The 20,044-nt window shown below is 39.7% G+C and overlaps 1 protein-coding gene across 11 annotated transcripts in view; it reads left to right on the forward strand.

Annotated features, from left to right (window-relative positions):
- Window positions 1-20,044, forward strand: part of VTI1A (vesicle transport through interaction with t-SNAREs 1A) — a 419,756-nt gene that overhangs the window by 245,748 nt on the left and 153,964 nt on the right. For 3 of the 11 annotated variants that reach the window (XM_078346498.1, XM_078346499.1, XM_078346501.1), the window contains one exon: window positions 8,330-8,427. The exons of 7 other annotated variants lie outside the window; for them this stretch is intronic. In XM_078346498.1, the coding sequence (XP_078202624.1) occupies window positions 8,330-8,427 (98 nt within the window). Of the gene's footprint in view, window positions 1-8,329; window positions 8,428-11,365; window positions 11,587-20,044 lie in introns of those variants that run through there. One more of the 11 variants, XM_017963150.4, reaches the window with a different exon arrangement.

Below are 20,044 nucleotides of genomic sequence, written 5' to 3' on the forward strand. Positions count from 1 at the left end.
TGTTATAGTATCCATTTAAACCACTTGCATATGTTAATTTTAACATGTTTGATGATAATATTAATGGCAAAAATGTATGTCTAAGCAGAGCAGGCAAGTCACTCTGGTAGGGAAGAGTGCGGTGGATTCCAGAAACAGCCCTACTTTTTCCAGGGTATTCCCTAACTGACTGGAAGGCAATACTGAACTTGGCTTAAGGCTTCATGCATTGACTTCGTCAGATGTCAGTGCTTGGAAATGTAATCAGTAACAGTCATGTGTACTTATCTGGTCATGTGTTAACCACGTGAAATGTGTCTCCACCTTGCACAGAGCACCAAGGGGCCGCCTCTGAGTACCGGAAGTCAGGAGGAGGGCTGGAAGGAAGGATGGTTTTGGAGCTGACTCCAAAAGGAGACGTGGGTGGGGCGCCCTGGTAGGAGGTGCTGGACAGCCAGGGGGCAGCATGGGAGCATTTTGCATATGATGAAGGAGGACAGAGCGTCGGAAGAGGGGGATGAACGAAAACGTCACTGTTCTTCCTGAGCCTAGCCCTGGGGAGGATGATGGATGACTTTTTGTCATCTTTTGTATTTCCTCAGGAGCAGCTAAAACAGAATCTCTCTACTGAGACCAGAGGTTGAAAACTGGAAGTCTGTGGGCCACAAGTGGCCTGCAGAATTATTTTCTTTTGGTCTAAACAATTTTGTTTAATTATTGTTTACATACAACAGAATTCAGCCATTTTAACTGTAGAATTGGACATATGTTGGTACACATACGCAGCTGTGTTGCCTTGTTCTGCCACCACACATCAAGATATAGAACAGTTCCCTCACTCCAGAAGTATCCTTCTGCCCCTCTGCGTTCAAATCTCCTTTCCCACCCTGTCCCGGCTGATCTTCTTCCTGACATTGGAGTTTTGCCTTCTCTAGAATTTCATGTAAATGGAATTATACAGTATGTCATCTCTTGTGTATGACTTCTTTCACTTGCATAGGGCTTCTGAAATTCATCCATGTGATTGCATATGTTAGTATTTCATTCCTTTTAATTGCTGAGTAATATTCCAGAGTAGGAATATACTGCAATTTACTTATCTGTTCACCAGTAGATGAATCTTTAGGTTGCTTCTAATTTTGGGCTATTATAATAACGCTGCTGTGAATATTTGTGTATATATGTTTTTGCAGACATAGGTTTTTATTTCTCTTGGTAAATATCTGGGAGTAGGATTGCTGGGTCTATGGTAAGTATATGTTTAATTTTATAAGAACCTGTCAGATTGTTCGCAAAGACACTGAACCCTTTTGCGATCGCAAAACCATGGATGAGAGTTCTGTTCTTCTGCGTCACTGCTCTTAAAGCATCCAAACTCTCAGAACCCATTAAAGGGCCACTTGGCCTCTGGCTCACCCCAGTTCTTATTTGACCTATTTTCTCCATTTACATTACCCACCTGTCACCTGTAGGTTTGGGACCTGTGCCATTGAGGAACTTTATGCCCCATAGTGTGTAGTAGGGCATGACAGTTAAGAGCAGGGACTATGAAGACAGGAAAATCTTGGTTGGAATCTCCATCTTGCCATTTATAAGCTATCACTTGAGTAAAATGCTAAAACAACTTATTCATTGGCTGGCTAGTTGTAAAAATAAAAAAAATATGAGCATGTGAAATACCTACCACAGGACAGGGCCTGAAGAAAATGTACAATAGATGGTACCTGTTAATATCCACGCCATAGCCCTATGATTCTCTATTATAAGTGTGTGCATCAGAGTTGCCTGCACAGATTTTTTAAAACATAGCCCCTGCCGCAGACATAGGTGCCCCTGCCTCAGCCCTCCTTCAGAATGAGAATTTCCCAGGCTGGATCTGTGCACATGCATTGTTTAAAAGTCCCACAGTCCGGGTACGGTGGCTCACACCTGTAATCCCAGCATTTTGGAAGTCCAAGGCAGGCAGATCACTTGAGACCAAGAATTCGAGACCAGGCTAGTGAAACCCTGTCTCTACTAAAACTATAAAAAAGTTAGCCAGGCGTGGTTGCATGTGCCTGTGCTCCCAGCAACTTGGGAGGCCGAGGTGGGAGAATCTCTTGAGCGCAGGAGGTATGAGTCGCAGTGAGCCAAGACCATGCCACCATACTCCAGCTTGGGTGACAGAGCGAGACTTTGTCTCAGAAATAAATAGATAGATAAATAAATAAATAAAATAAAGGTTCCACAGATAACTGGCATGAGCATCCCTGGACTACAACTGTTAGTTAGGAAGATGCAGCAAGGGACCCCACATTCTAAACTCAGTTCTACTGTCAACTAGCTGTGTGACTTTGGACAAATCACTTAATCTCTCTGAGAGAGCTAGTTTAGTTGAGATATGACTGTAGCAAATTTGATCTTTCTTAATTATTAGGTTCTTCTTGGTGGACAGTGGCTACATTTTGAGGCAGATGCATTGGAGGTGATTGAGGGCCATGCCTGCCTCCCAAGTAACATAGCCACATGAAAGCAAATCTCAGCCTGGATTCGGGCATACAGAGAAATTTAAGTTAGCAAGCATACACAAAACCATCACTCAGCATGTGATAGGCCCAATGAAGTCCTGTCCTCTTTCCTGATGGGAGGGTGCATTGACAGCAACTTGCATGAAAGGTTCACTGGAGGCAGATGTGAGACTGTGTAGCAATGGGAGTCAGCTGACTTTCTAGTCAAAGTCATGTGGTAAAATCCTCCTTTGAATAGATGGATGGACACAGGACTAATCCAAAATCCAGATTCAAGGACACCATTCAGGGAGACTCAATTGGGGTTACTGCATTCTGATAACCTTTCCACTCAGGCTGTGGAAGTGTGAATGACGCTATTTTGAGCCAGTCTACATATCTTCAATACCATTTCTAATGTCTTAATTAATAATCATTAATTAATTAGTTATGCTAATTAAGAGTAACTAATTAATAAGACAAAGATAGCCGCTGTACACGTAGGAGCTGCCTCTGGAATGTGGCTTTTCATTAGCCTTTTAAATGTTACTAAACACCTCTGAAATGTATATTCCCATTAGCTCACTTCAGTTCTAAACTCACCACCCTGGAGTGTCGATTAAAACTAACTAACGCATGTATATATGTCTCCCTATCTATGCAGAGGTGCTTTAAAGTAAATTGCAGACAGTATAACAGATGATTTCTGGGGTTCCATCCAAACCTAAGATTCCACAGTTCTACAAATGAAATGTACTTGTTTCTCAGCACAGCTTCTCCTCATCCTTGTGCCTGCTCTTTCTGGAAGCCTCTGAATCCCCCGAGCCATGTCAGTGTCTTTCCCCTCCCTGTACCATCGCGGAAGCACACACCTCTTTCATGGCATCTTATTTCAGGCCCAGAACATGCACTGAGGATTCCAGCCTTTGGAAAATGTCATCTCTTTTTATTAACCCACACTGAGCTGCCTTATTTCCCACATGTCAATGAGTCGAGTAGTACCGTCAGTTTTTTTGTTTATTTGTCTGTTTGAGATGGAGTCTCACTCTGTCGCCCAGGCTGGAGTGCAGTGGCGCAATCTCGGCTCATTGCAATCTCCACCTTCCGGGTTCAAGCAGTTCCTTGGCCTCCCGAGTAGCTGGAATTACAGGCACGTGCCACCATGCCCAGCTAATTTTTTGTATTTTTAGTAGAGACAGGGTTTCCCTGTGTTAGCCAGGATGGTCTCGATCTGCTCTCTTATTTGACCTATTTTCCTCATTTATATTACCCACCTATCACCTGTAGGTTTGTGACCTGTGCAATTGAGAAACTTTATGCCCCATAGTGTATAGCAGGGCATGACAGGTAAGAGCAGGGTCTATGGAGACAGGCTTGTGATCCACGTGCCTCGGCCTCCCAAAGTGCTGGGATTATAGGCATGAGCCACCTCGCCCAGCCACAATTAGTTTTTATTCACGGAGGTGGCGAGGGCATGCCTACCTGCCTAACACCCACATTATTTTCCTTTAAATTGGCACAGTGTCTTCTTCTTTAGCTTTATCACACAGCATATTGCCCATGGAATTATGATTTTAATGTGCTAGCTACATATTTTCTCACATGTTAAAATAGATGCATAACTTAATATCTGAAATAAAATGTTAAAAGTAATCATCTGCGTGCTGCCTAAAATCCTCTCTCATTTCTCCAGTGGTCTGCACACATCACAGTGGGAACTACTGCTGTGCTGTCCTTGTCAGGTTCCTTGCCCATCTCCCCACCAGACAGTGAGTCCCTCCCTGGAGGGCAGGGATAGGCTTTCATCTCTGCCTCACCATGTCAGTAAATCTGGTGCCTGGTGCATAATATGCATTCGATAAATGTTTGATGAATGAATGTCTCTCTCACGAGCACAAGTGAAATACCATAGCAAACACAAATATCTGCTATTTTCTCTCACTTTGATTCCCAACCTCTGATAAGCTCTTAAGCACTCAAACATGGAATCAAAACATATATAAGTACCAACCATGTGAAGTGTATTTATTTTTCTGCATCTTAAAACTTTTTTTAATGTAACTGTTATTTATTTAATTCCCAAGTGTTAAGGGGAAAGAAGTTAAATGATTTAAAATTATAAATAATTCTTTAAAAATAAGTTACCTGACCAGGCACGGTGGCTCATGCCTGTCATCCCAGCACTTTGGGAGGCCAAGACAGGCAAATTGCCTGAGGTCAGGAGTTCAAAACCAGCCTGGCCAACATAGTGAAACCCCATCTCTACTAAAAATACAAAAAGTAGCCAGGCGTGGTGGCATGCGCCTATAATCCCAGCTATTTGGGAGGCTGAGGCAGGAGAATCTCTTGAACCCGGGAAGCAGAGGTTGCAGTGAGCTGAGATTGCACCATTGCACTCCAACCTGGGCAACAAGAGCAAAACTCTGTCTAAAAATAAATAAATAAGTAAATAAAAATAAAAATAGCTTACCTGGCATAAGTCTGAAGGTACCTTCACCATGTAAAATGTAAAAATCTTGAAGAACTCTAAACTCTGAGCTGAAAATGGTGATTGAATGAAAGGAGTGATCAAATTATTGTCTCAGTTTTCCAAAGGAAGCACAAAAAGTAAGTTAAAAAGCCCTGGTTGTTCTTCCTGAGTGCTGGCTGACCCAAGATGAACATGCACTTGAATAAATCAAAGGCACTTCTGGCCCAAGGGCCTAGACACATTCAGAGGCCCTACTGGGATCACTGTGCCTTCAGTCTTTGTCCCACTGTGGAATGAGGCATTCCTGATCCGAAACTTAAAATATTTTATCTGTTTTAATCTCTACTGCACTTCCAATCTCCATCTCTACCCCAAAAGTCTTAAAGCTCCTTGAGGACAAGGGACTGAAGCTTATTTTGCTTCACATCTGCTGTGCCTTGCTAGTTCCTGGAACAGAATGGACACTCAGAAAGTATTTGGTTAGATGGATGGATGGATGGATGGATGGATGGATGGATGGATGGATGGATGGATGCATGCATGGATGGATGCATGGATGCATGGATGGATAGATGGATTAGTGAATAAAAGAACAGATGAGCTATGACATTGATTTACATAAAGCTTGCTGACTTACATTCCTGCATTTTAGTAAAGATCTGGAAGGAAACACATATTTAGGAGAAAACACTAATGTCTGGAAGCATGCCTATGAATGGTAGAGTTAGTCTCTTTATTTGTGGTGGCTTTTTACTTCTAACCTCCTTTAAACAAAGTTTGATGATTCCATTTCAAAAAGAAAAAATCTTATTCAGTCTGAGTTGGTCTCAGAAAGCAAATTTTCCAGCCTGGCACAGTGGCTCAAACCTGTAATCCCAGCACTTTGGGAGGTGGAGATGAACCGATCACCTGAGGTCAGGAGTTTGAGACAAGCCTGGCCAACATAGTAAAGCCCCATCTCCTTTAAAAATACAAAAATTAGCCAGGCGTGGTGGTGGGTGCCTGTAATTCCAGCTACTCAGGAACCTGAGGCAGGAGAATCGCTTGAACCCGGGGGACGGAGGTTGCAGTGAGCTGAGATCATGCCACTTCACTCCAGCCTGGGTGATAGAGTGAGACTCTGAGATAGATAGATAGATAGATAGATAGATAGATAGATAGATAGATAGATAGCAAATGTTCCAAAGTAAAGCAGTTGACTAAATGGTATAAATTCATCTTCCATTTGTTGGATGCCCTTTAAATTATGTGGGAAATGGAACACACAAAATTTTTTTGAGCTTTGTCTTTATTGATTTCTAAAAATGAAAAGTTCAAATTTAAAGAAATATTTATCTTACCATAGTACTATCTTGAATTTTGCTGCATAGTATTTACTGTTTTTATGTCTGACTGAAGCATTTGCATTTAATTATTTAAAGCTTTTAAAAAGTTCAATATTTCTAATTTGAGGGTTGATTAATTCTACAAGCATTAGTAAGAAATATTGGATATAAGAAAAGGACATACATATTTACATAAATAAAAAGCATCTAATTAAGCCTTTAAATGACATTTTTTTAAAAGTGTAAGGTATAAAAGATAAAAAGGGGCTTGGCTTATTTGCATTGATTTTGGTTTTTCCCATAATTGCTGAGGATATTATGTTCATAAAAAGAGAAGCAGTGCCAACTTCAGGAGGCAGTTACTCAGTGTCAGTCTGGGACATTGTGACCATTCTCTAGCTTACTCTAAATACACATATTTATTCTTGCAAATATGTTACTAGTTGATTGTGGATAGTTTCTTCTTAAACTGGAATCTCTGGCAGGCTCATTCCAGGAAAGGCACAAAGCACAAGGCAGTGGAAACGCACATTGCAAATGCATTGTCTGCCTAGTGGACAAGCACTGCCCTCAGCTTGCCCTCACCCAAACAGCCCTGGAGTGGACATTCCCAGGGTTGCAAAATCAAGAAAACTTACACCTTCACGAGCCTTTTTACTCCACACATGATCCATCCACCAAGGTTCATGACAAATAGCAGAGGAAGTTAAAATTATGTTTCTAATCATTTTTCCTATGCTCTGAAAAGTTTGATGAAACGTGTAGGTTGTTATGTAAGATTTGCTAAGCACCTTATTACCCTACAGAACATCGTAAAAAGTGCTCTAGGGAGAATTTTTTTATAGAAAGACCTTTCCTTTACAATGCCTCCAATGCATTTTGTTTACTGAGTATGCCATGTCTACAGAAAAATGTAATTAGGGAGAATGATGTTATATATATATATATTTAAAATCCAGTTTATATATAAGTTTATCTCAAGGTCTGTATCTCCATCAGAGGTACTTACTCTGTTTTCTATAAAGTAGAATGTGTTTGCATGCTTGTTTGACTTAGGACTAGGGGCCTTCAGTGAAATTGACCTGACTCACAATTCTAGCTAGCTCTGAGGACTTGGAAAGCACACTGTCTTCTTTATAGCTTTTCTCCTCACCAGTGAAATTCACTGTATGTTTTATCATTTTTGTAGCATAAGCCTTAATTCCTCAGCCTGGCTTGCATGCATTTCAAGACCAACCTGAGTGAAATTGTTTCAGATTTCAGGATGTGTTTAGTATTGATGGAAAATTGTCTACATTCTATATTCATTTTTGCACTATTAGAACTAAAATGTCTTAATATTGAGGTAACATGGGATTTCTAAAATGAGTTCACTCATTGGGCTATTTGTTTTGGTCAAAATAAAACCATTAAACATAAACTAAGAAAACCTGTGAGCAACTTTCCTCTATTATTTCCTTGGTCAGATTCTGTTTTCTTTGTTTTCTTAATTTGGGCTGAGCCTTCGAGAAGAAAAAATAGTAATCACCACTTTTTCAGTGTGCACTCTGGAATTTCTTTAGCAAAGAGTCAGGTCACAGCAGCCAGAACCCATGCTTTTTCTGCTGAGGAATTATATTTCCTTGAGTATATACTGAGCTATGTGAACAAATCATTAGGTGACACAAGTGAACAGGAAAACATAAGTATTCAAAAATTCTGTGACCTCTGCTACAGGGGTGGCTGGCAGAAGACACTGGCTTTAATTGTGTGTTTCCCTCTTGCCAGTGTTTATTCAATAAAGCATTCCATGATCTTGAAGCAAAAGGTGATTGAGAAGGCAATATTTTTATTCTAATGATATATCAGATTTTCTTTATTCAGAATAATCTGAAATATTTTCTTAGGTATAGTCAAGTAGTACTTGGATATAGATTATTCCATGAAGCAGGAAAAGCCATAGTAATTAGTACTGTGTGAGAAGTGGAATTGGAACACAAACTTGCAGATTTTTTGCTTTTCTTCTGTTCTTGTTTATTTATTTATTTATTTATTTATTTAATGAGACAGAGTCTTGCTCTGTCACCCAGGCTGGAGTGCAATGGCACCATCTTGGCTCACTGCAACCGCCATCTTCCAGGTTCAAGTGATTCTCCTACCTCAGCTTCCCGAGTAGCTGGGACTACAGGTGCGTGCCACCACACCCAGCTAATTCTGTTCTTGGTATTTTTAAAAAAAATATGTAATTATATTCATTACCAGTGGAGAAATGAATGGGCTTAAATAGCTTTACTCGTTTATTTTGTTTATAGTTTTGTTCCATAACAAGAAAATAAAACAGAAAACAGCTGTGTGAAATTTTGTTTCTTTGTATTAGCATTGTGTGTGTGTGTGTGTGTGTTTGTGTGTGTCTGTGTGTATATTCTTCACCCTGTAGAAACGCATTAATAGCACATTCTGGGTTTTGTCTACTTTTATTCTTTTTTAAGTGACATCCGGTGTTGTGTATTTATGTTTTAAACTAAGCAAATCTATTTGCTTTGGAATGGACACCCACAGCAGCTATGGAGATTCATAATGTAACATAAGCTAAAATATTCAGCAAATAGTGTCAGATGTACCTTAAAGCCAGTCTCCATCACATGTTACTATCAATAAGAACTGTAGAAATCCCTGTGCTTAGTACAGTGATATGTATATTTTAAAATTGAAAACAAAAAGCTGAATCCTAGCTGTGGGAAAGGAACCCTGAGTCTGTGGGCTTTGCGGCTTTTCAGACCTTGAGATTTGTGTAATGTATCACTACATCTTCCAAACTCTGCTTATTGTCTCTGTGTATTCAGTGTGGTTTGCCCCTAGTTTCTGACTGTTGCCTTCCTACATATGGAATGTACCCCAGTTTTTGCTTACACTAGCAGAAGAGCACTCTGTTTATTGAAAACTATAGACGTAAATCCTTAGTGATGAAACCAAGACAGGAAAAAAGAATTCTAGCTTCAATTTTTTTAAGTTTAATAATTTATTGTGTTAAGTTAGGACAACACAGAGCTATTGCTTAGCAACACTGGATTAGGGGGAAAATAATTTAAGCTCCCAAATGAGAAACACTTGTAATCGAATATGCTCTAACACTTGCTTTACCACATGGCTTAACACCCTTCTCCTCACACATGGTTAAACACGTGTTTGAACTGATGTTTTAACACCCGTCTCACACATCTTTATGCTCTTTGTTCACATATGCTGAAACACATGCTTTGACACCTTTTGTGCACTCGTTGTCGAACACAGGCAGAGTATTGTCTAGTGTCTGGCTTTCCAGAGGTTCATTGGTGAGTAGCATTCCTTCTAAGATTGGTGCCTAATAAAGTCACAGCTCCTTCTGCTAAATGATGTCCACACTTGTGTTCCGTCAGTCCACCGGAGAAGGTAATCCTCACGGAGATGACCACAGCTGTGGTCCTCTGTGGCTACCACACCCCTGATTAGTGGCCTGTTCAAGTATTCCAGCGTTCCAGCAGATGGGCGTGTCATGTCACAAAGCATTGTTTTCCACCCGGGCCAATCCGCTTGTGTTTTCCCAAACTGCCAAGCTCTAAAATCTTAACTCATGACAAGATGCAGAGTTGAAGTGATTTCATATTCTCTTTCATCTTACTTGGTGATTTCAGCCTAGATGGCAGGCAGTTTCCATCACTTTAGGCAAAGTCACTATCTCCTCCTCACTCTGCCTAGACCTGTCAATGGTAGTGTCTTAGTTCAGACTGCTACAACAGAATTCCATAGACTGGGTGGTTTAAACAAGGCACATTTGTTTCTCACAGTTCTGGTAGTTGGGAAATCCAAGGTCGAGGTGCTGGCAGATGTGCTGTCTTGGGAGGACCCATTTCCTGGTTTGTAGATGGTTGTTCTCATTGTATCCGCACATGGAGGAGAGCTGAGAAAAACAATAGTTCTTAATTCAAGTTAGAATTAAATGGTGACATTAGCCTAAATTTAAACAGTGGTTTATAGTTTATAAAATGTGTTTTATCCATCTTTTTGGATCCCTGTCAAAACACTGGGAGGTAAAACATTATCCCCATCTTACAGATAGACATGCTAAGACCCAGGTAGCCTAAGAACGCTGCCAAAAATTGCATAGCTAATAGATAGTGAGATTGGATGCTACTGGTCCCTTGATATCTAAGTCACTGTTTTCCTCTTTCCCAAAGTTAAGTACTATAAGATGGACAAGAAAGTCCAGAAATAAGCCCTTTCCATCAAAGAGCTTATAGAAAAGGAAAAGATACCCACAAATGAAAAATAACTCCCATCTGTTGAGTACTATGAACTAGTCCTCTACTAGGCACTTTATAATGAATCATCTTTCTTGATCTTGACAGGTGAGGAAACTAAGGCCTAAAATGCAATGATAAATGTACTGAGTCAAATAACTAATAAAGTAGCAGAGCTAGAATTTGAATGCAAGCCTGGTTCTGAATAAAACTTATACCTTTGGCCATTACTCATATTGGCTTCTAACCAACAATAATAAATGAGTTCATACACAAACTGTAGTGATTGTATAAGTCAAATTTGGATGAAGTATGTTCTTCCCCTCATCATTCCTGCCTATAGTACTTTATGATTGATTTTTAAAAAATGTTTAACATTATAAAGTGGATACACATAACAAGAGGTAAAAGCTACAGATATTCTATGAAAGAATTTGTAAAGTAAGTCCAAATTTAGTCTGTTCCACCACTTTGGTTAAATCCATGGTCATAAAATGTGCTACACAGGTTGCATCTTCATGGAAATTTGATTTTACTGGTAGCTTGTGCTCACGATGATCAGAAGAGAAGCATCATTTCTATTCTGTGGGTTTTAGGTTGCAAAGAGTGTTAATGGATGCTAAATTAAATTATTTGAAAATAAATTGTATCTCATTGACTGGACCCTAAAGGGTCATTATTGAGCAAACTATATAATGAATAATACCCTTGAGTTTGGTGAGTCTCACTGGCATTTTTCATAATTGTATGTTAATAACTCCAGCTATTTTTGTAGCTGGCTTTAAAGATAATTTAAAGGTGACTGAAAACCTTGAACTAACTTTCCATATTAAATTGGTTTGGACCCAGATGCAGAAACCAACAACTAGACCATTTAAACACAGAACAAGATCAGCCAGGAATAGCAACACGTGGATGCCTGACTTGTGAATGTGAGTAGGAATTAGTGATTACTTCGAATAGCTGGAAGATCCCAGAGGAACATTTTGGGGGCTCTTCATTCTGTTTTGTCCTCAAAACAGAATTGCTCATACAAATATCTGGCAGCATCCAAACACAGGTGCAGGTTTGGAATGTATAAAGCCTCATGTTGGTTTCTTTGTATTTTAACTGAATTTCACTATGTTGAGGCTCAAGATCAAATGATTATATTTTAATGTGGTATTTGCCAAATTTCCAAACCTCTAAGCACAAAATCCTCAGCCTTCATTTCTTCGTTTGCCTGGAAATCTAGGTAGCACTGAGCCAAAAGCAGAAGTTATGAAGTGAGATTATACTTGATTAGGAACAAAAAAAAGTCCTATGTTCAGAAATGCAGATGTGCACAGCAGTCCTGGGGGAATGTTGGTATTTGATCTCTAAGTCTTAAAGGTTCATGTTCCCAAGGTTAAGAAATGCAGAGAGCCAACTTTTATTAGTAACTAATGCTGAAATTACTCTGGAGATTCTAGAAGTATTACATTACAAATCACTCAGCTTTAAAAATCCTACATCTAGTGAGTTACAAATGTCACTGCATGAGAGAAAGGGGCAGTAAGTGAAGGGCGTCATTCATAAACTTAATTTCTACTCTTGCAGCATGATCATGAGTATACTGTGTGAGAGTTTTCATTTCAGTGAGAAAGAAAAAAGGAGCATATGAAGTCCCTGAGTCAGGACTCCAACTGAAAGAACCAGGAAGCAAAGGCCTCCTCATGTAGATGGACTTTGGGTAGAGTTGTGGGGTACAGCAGGCCAACCTGGGCTGCAATATCTTTCTCCTTTTCTAATATTATCTAACTTTGTGACGTGGGCCGAGTTGCTTATTTATTGAGCAAGCCTTCCATTTTGGTGAAAACTAAAGCCTGGGTATTCATAAAATAATATTCTACAACAAGCATGGCACCTGTAGCCATCTGTGAAAAAGATACAGATAGCAGACATTTCACTTCAAGGGGAGAACCTTAATAGCACCAAATTCATCATTAAAACCAGGATAAGTTGAAAGCATTACTATGTCACATAGTGACTGGTTTTTTTTGTTTGTTTGCTTGTTTGTTTATTTGTTTTCAGATAAAATCTCACTCTGTTGCCCAGGCTGGAGTGCAGTGGCATGATCTCAGCTCACTGCAATCTCCACCTCCCAGGTTCAAGCAATTCTTGTGCCTTAGCCTCCCAAGTAGCTGGGATTACAGGTGTGTGCCACCATGCCCAGCTAATTTGTTTTTTATTTTCTTGAATAGCGTCTCACTCTGTCACCCAGCTTGGAGTGCAGTGTTGTGATCTGGGCTCATTGCAATCTCTGCCTGTAGGTTCAACTGATTCTCATGCCTCAGTCTCCAGAGTAGCTGAGATTATGGGTGCATGCCACCATGCCCAGTTAATTTTTGTATTTTTGTTAGAGATGGGCTTTTACCATGTTGGCCAGGCTGGTCTTGAACTCCTAGGCTCAAGGTATCTACCCACCTTGGCGTCCCAAAGTGCTGGGATTACAGGCATGACCCACCGCACCTAGCTATGCCCTATTTTTAACCTTCATAAATTGTATTACTTTAGTAGGTACCTGGGTACTCTCTAGTATTAACTAATTGGGCCTCCTTTTTCAGCTAGACCCTTCTTATTTTAAACTCAGTAGTGATCTGATTTTTTTTTTAATCAGTGACAACTTGAATTCCAACAACAAAGAAAAGGTAGATAAGTCCACCTAAAGGCAAAATTACATCTTTTACACTTTTCACCAATAATGTCTACTACTAGATATGTTCGTCTTCATTGTGAGGTTGACTTGCCCTTGGTATGAGTTGATAAGTGTTTTCTTTATAAATGAAATCTATTTAAGTCATTACACTTTGGGAAGAGTTTTTAAACTGATCAGAAATACATGATCTTAAAAATATTGCTAAAATTTGGAATATGATCCATAATATATATAATTAATGTACAGTATATAATTGTAAATGTGTATTTTAAGTAGACAATATATAAGCAAAATATAGGAAAATGAAACATTACATATATATTATTTATATCACACCAATAAATTCATATTCAGGTTGTAGCATCTGAACAATTGCTGCTTCACTCATCCTCAGTGATGCTATTTTTCAGATCTCAGATTTTGATAGATGTACTGTGGAGTGTAGAAATAATCATTATTTAGGTAGCTAAAAAATAGCTTGCCAAAACTAATAATGAAAGTTATTCAAGATGTTCTGTCAAAATCCATTCCAATTAGTGTTGAGGTCTTGAAGGGCCAGGCTTAGCTTTTTATTAATATGTTAGGTTTATTAATGTATTTTTTGATATATGCATAGTGTGACTGTCTAATACATCTCGTGATATTGCAGAATTACAGTACTTGGTACTTTTAATTTGTTATATACCAGTCTTTTCTTCAGTCTTATTTAAACTTCAAAATTACTTCATAGTTTCATAAGTAATAACTCATTAGGAAGCTGTACCATGTACTTGAGGTTACCTCTAAGGCAATTCATATTTAACAGTAAACCAGAGAAATTCCTGACTACTTGACTGTCATTGACCAGTTTAAATATTTAAAGTCTTTGTCTGACCCTTTGTCTAACCAATTACAGAAAATGAAACAAAGGTTGTGTACAAAATGGGAGAAAGAGAAGTCCTTTCAAATAGTCTTTTCTAAATGAAGAAAACTAGTTGTGCCGTGAGTAACCAAATTCTTAGATAATAAGTATATACCACCCCACAGGGACAATATGTTATTTTTAAAATAAAGGGGTTATTTTTCTTTTTCTTTTTGCTTGCTACTTTTCACCAAGACATAGGCATTTTAGTATGTCATTCTACAGTGGTCAAATTCAGATTATTTGTTAATAATAATAATAATTTTACATTCTTATCTTTTCAATCATATCTTAAAAGATAGCTTTTGACTAGTTTTTGTCTTCTCCAAAAGATGAGAAATTGAGACTGTTTTTAATGCCTTGCTTTACTCAGATAAGTGAACATGGCTAGAAATTACAGTGGTTCAACCACTTGTTTATTGCGATAGTTGTTATGTACATTATTTAGATCTTGTGACACACTCTAATCTGTAGTTGAATGATGTTAAAATTGTATCAGCATAATGCCATGGCTATAGCAGTATAATTTAGCTGACAGCCAATCTGTATGATAAAAATGATGCTAGGTTTAATAGGGACACAAAGATGGTGGCATTATGAATACCTCTTATGAGGTAATGAGATAATTAGGTTCTATTTGATTTTATTTTTAATTTATTTATTTTTCAGAGGCAGGATCTCGCACTGTCGACCCAGGCTGGGTGCAATGGCATAATCATAGCTCACTGCAACCTTCAATTCCTGGACTCAAACCATCCTCCCACCTCAGCCTCCCAAGTAGGTAAAAACTACAGTACTGCAGGTACATGGCACCATACCTGGCTAATGTTTAATTTTTTTTTTTTTAGAGACAGGATTTTGCTATGTTGCATAGGCTCGTCTGAACGCCTGTCCTCAAGCAATCCTCCTGCCTCAGCCTCTCAAAGTACCTGATTACAGTCATAAGTCACTGTGCCCAGCACCTCTATTTTAGAATTTGAATTGGTCAGCGTTCTTAGATCCAGAGGGATAGAATCAGTAGCTAATTTAAGCAGAAAGAAATTCAATAGAATAGCTTACAGACTCTTTGAGAAGGCCAGTGAAGCTCTTTTAGGTGCTACACAGCCATAAATTTCAGCAACAGAAGAAGCCAGTCAGACTGTTCTGGGAGGTCTCACTGCCTCACTTTTATCCCACAGGGCATCCATGATACTTCTCTACTGACTCCATTATTAGCCAGAGCGGTCCCAGAAGAACCAAAGGCAAGCCCCTCTTCTCCTTCTACCCATACCCCTTCAAACACACATTTATGGGAAGTGCGCCCATCTCTTTCCTTGTGGCTGCCTCGCACTGCTCACATCCACTTTTTAAGTTTTACCCAGGCTCCTCCAGGACCTTGGCCACATCCAGAACCTGGTAGCAAGAGACTTTTGGAAATGTCCTTCTTAGCTTTCCAGGCTTGCTGCAAACAAGAATCAGAATCTGCGTGGAGTGAGTCAAATGCACACTACCCCCAGGAATGCATAAAGGAGGGATTCTCAAATTTTATTCTAAGGAACTTAGCATTTTGCCCACCCACCTGAAGGTCACCAAAGAGGAAGAAAGGGTGAGAAAAACAAGACTTCATCTAGAACAGTTAGTTCCATGTTAATTTGGTCATCTGTTGGGCACATCTATAATCATCATTTGAAAACAAAATGTTTTCTCTTGTTGTTGTGGTTTTTGTTGTTTGTTTAAGCACCACCTCGAATCTGCAGTTACTTTCATCACTCTTTATCCACTACTTGTGTGTTAGGTGGACTGTCGCAAATGTAGCCTAGGATTCCTTTCCATAGCAAACCTTTCAATGGAACACCATCAGTTTCTTCGCCAATACTTGAAGATAACTACAAATCATATGTCTCTCTCACGTCCTCAGAGAAAAGTGCTGCTAACGGCCCCATTCATTTTAGGGTTTTTAATGTGAAGTCACCACCTCCTGAGAACATGTCTTTTAGTTGTTTCAAAGCCTTTCCAACATCTTCTGAGAAAACCTCAGCAGTGGAGGGCAACCCAGTCATCATAGCCATAGGAATAAAGGGAGTGGACACGTTTAATTACTCTTCAGCTACTTTATTTCATTTGACTTCAAAAACAAAATTAGCGGTAGCAGAAGGCAGTGGTTGCATGGGGTTAAGCTAATCAATGTGTGCTAATTAAATAACTGTTGTGCCTATGCCATTAATGCCTGTTTCAGATGGTAGAGAGCTCTTAGTCTTACCTACTTCGGTCTCTGTACTCTCAATATGTTGCCATACAGACTAGATTAAAGGGATATAATCTCTAAATTAAGTAGGAAAGAGACAGAGCTATTACCTGCATGCATATTGGTCCTTGTAAAAAGATTGTTGTCGGGAGCTTTTCTCTTACGGTCTCTAGAGCATCTCCTTCCTTAGCACATGTGGCCTTCCGCACTCTGAACCATAACGGCTTTCAACTTACATGCACTCAAGAAACCTGCACTTCTGCTACCAATCCGCTACTTCTTTGTCTTTCATGTGTTTTCAGGATGCCCTGACCTCACCCCCCCTGTCATGCAACATCAAAACACAGACCTGCTTTGTCACCCCAGAAACAGACCAGCAGCCCAACAGTTCTTTAAAGCAGCAGATGCTTTTTAATTCACGCACCATGTTTATCATGTTGCTCCCAGTTGCTTAAATCACCTTCAGAGTATTTCATTTTTGTTTTTTTTAACACAAAAAAAGCAGTGAGTTTGAACTCCTTGTAATTTTAACCAATAAAACCTAAACGTTTAAAAACTATTACTTTCATATTTATTATTGAATATTTTGAAAATTCAGAAAGTGGTAAAGCAAAAACCAAAACTCCCTTTAAGCCTTAACCTCCATTGAACCCTTGGGGTTTTATTAGGGATGGGGTTGTTTTTGTTTTCTTGAAACAGGGACTCATTTTGTCACCTAGGTTGGAATGACAGAGTACAGAGGCATGATCATGGTTCATTGCAGCCTCAACCTCCTCGGGATCAGGTGATCCTCCCATCTCAGCCTCCCAAGTAGCTGAAATGACAGGCATGCACCACCGTGCCAGGCTGATTTTTATATTTTTTGTAAAGATGGGGTTTTGCCATGTTGCCCCATCCATATTGTTCTTGGACTGCTGGGCTGAAAGCATCCACCTTCCTTGGCCTCTCAAAGTGTTGGGATTCCAGGCATAAGCCACTTTGCCCAGCTATTGAACTATTGTTAAAAAACTTTGTGTATATTTCCCCCCTTTTATGCATATTTCTCATACAAATAATTGAATGTTTTATTGGCTTTCTGTGATTTACTGTCACTTTGAATAAAAATTTTAAAGTTATTGTCCTAAATTTCAAGATGATGTATTTTAACATAAAGAATATTAGAATCTGCCGGAATTATTTATCCGAGATTGGCTGTAAGCTATAAAAGTCTGTTTGGTTCATGTAATTGCCTTTTCATTTTTTTTGCTACCCTCAGCTGTAAAACACCAAACCAAAATTAGCAGCTGCAGTCCTGGTTGCACTTATTAAACATTTAGCCAATTTTTTCACCCCTGTTCCTTGTGAAGTTTATTTAGGTAAAAGGTTGATAACATTCTCTACCAGCAAAGGAAGCAGGGTTTTCTTTCTTTTCTGTTAGACGGTTCTATTCTGATAACATTGCAGAAGTTAAACACGAGGACTCATTTCTTCCCACTGGTATCAGTGTCCTCCACTGTGCTAGCCAGGTGTATAAAGTATGTAATTTCACATGCAAAATAGAGTAATTGTGTGGTATGTCTATAAGCATGTATATTACCATAGGTTTGTTGAAATACAAAATAATTCTGAAATGTTTGCATTTTGGAAAAGACTGGGCCTCCACCAGGCACTGTTGTGCAATATCCATTGTTTATGCATGGGCATATTTATATAAACGGAGTTACAGGTCTGTGTAAACAAGTTACATTGATTACAAGAGCTAATATAAGCTTAGGAATGTTTGTGTTAATACTTCAGTTTTTTCAAGTAAGGTCCTATGTATTTCTTACATAGAAGACTGTTTCCTAAAAGTGGTAAAAATGAAAATACTCATCTCTAATGTTTTCTACTGTGCCAACTACATCTTTGACAAGATTCTTCTAGTTATTCTTCTTATTAGAGATATTTGTAAAGGAATGTGTTAGCATTAAGCAGTATCTTTGACAGAAGCAAGTCACCAGCTATTCGAAATAAGAACTGAAGAAACTTTGGATGGCATGAAATATTTCAAATATTTCGCCATTCAGCAGTCTCACTCATGATGGCCAAATACACCAATAAATGCTGCTTGTATTTCTTTCTTTCTTTATTTTTTCTTTTAGATGGAGTCTTGCTCTTGTCACCCAGGCTAGAGTACAATGGAGCAATCTTGGCTCACTGCAATTTCCGCCTCCCAGGTTCAAGCAATTTTCCTACCTCGGCCTCCTGAGTATCTGGGATTTCAGATACGTGCCACCATGTGCAGTTAATTTTTGTATTTTTAGTAGAGACAGGTTGCACTATGTTGGCCAGGCTGGTCTCAAACTCCTGACCTCGTGATCCGCCCACCTCAGCCTCCCAAAGTGCTGGGATTACAGGCTTGAGCCACTCGTATTTCTATAAGAATGGGATTATGTTGTACATGCATCCATTTTGTGTAAACTTTCCCACTTAGCCATTTGATGCAAACATTTCCCCTTGACAGTAAATAGTCTCCTAAAAAGATCTTTAATAGTTACACCTTCTGTCTCCTGAGGGCGCAAAGAGCCTTTCTTGGTTTCTGGGTGGAAATCCGTAGCTGGCATGTTTCTACCATCCCCACAGTTGCCAGTAGTTTTCGAATCCATGGGCTTGCTGGCCCTCCAGCATCTATTGTCAGTTTTCTTAGGGCTTATCCCGGGAGGGACATATGTCCCTTTCCTCACCTCCGTCTCTTCTTGATTAGACCTCCTTCCGCCAGCGTATGTTCTCCTTCATCTCACTCACCATCCTCCTCTTTAAATCTCTGATTAGTCTCTGCCTTCATTTCACTTTAGTCACTGTTTCTTTCCAGGAATTGGTTCTCTTTTTTTGTGTCCCTTCTTTAAGAGTGTCTGGTTGCTTTGCTGACAGACACCTCAGAAAAGGGACAGAAAGTTGGAGCCCTGTATTTTCATAAATAAAGAGTACATAGTGAGGATTTTTGACCCCTAGTTCCCTAAGAGTGTCTGTCTTCAGACAGAACTGCCCCCCTGGTGCTTTGGGCAGGCCTGGGCCTCTGCTGACCCTCAGCCCTCTCTGTAGTACACTCTAGCTCCCTTCCCAGCCACCCTCCCCTCGCTTGACCTGCACCCCCGCCAGCTGGGACTGCTCCCTGTCTGCCAGGCTTGCCTCTTGCTCTTTTCTTAATTGTGCCATTCCTCCTATCTGGACATTTACCTTCTCCTCTTTCCCATGAAAATCCTGCCCATCTTTCAGTTCCATGTCTTCATGCTACATGCTCAAAGAAAGCAGAGATCACATTTTTCAGATCTCCCCACCAAGAGGAACTCTGTTTATTCATTTGTTTGTTTGTTTGTTTTGACACAGAGTCTCGCTCTGTCGCCCAGGCTGGAGTACAGTGGTGCAGTCTCGGCTCACTGCAACCTCTGCCTCCTGGGTTCAAGCAATTCTCGTGCCTCATCCTCCCAAGTATGTAGGACTACAGGTGGGCACCATCACACCTGGCTAATTCTTTGTATTTTAGTAGAGACAGCGTTTCAAACACGTTGCCCAGGCTAGTCTCGAACTCCTGAGCTCATGCACTCCACCTGCCTCGGCCTCCCAAAGTGCTCTGTGTTGTTTTGATTATACTTCTCATGTTGGACAGATCTGGTATGCCTTGTTTTAGCTGTTTCTGTGCCTGTCTCTTTCCCCTTACTATGTGGTTAGCCTAGAGAACAAGGATTATAGCTCTCATATTTGAAACTG

This window comes from Callithrix jacchus, chromosome 12 (assembly GCF_049354715.1).
Source record: "Callithrix jacchus isolate 240 chromosome 12, calJac240_pri, whole genome shotgun sequence".
NCBI classification, from domain to species: Eukaryota; Metazoa; Chordata; class Mammalia; order Primates; family Cebidae; genus Callithrix; species Callithrix jacchus.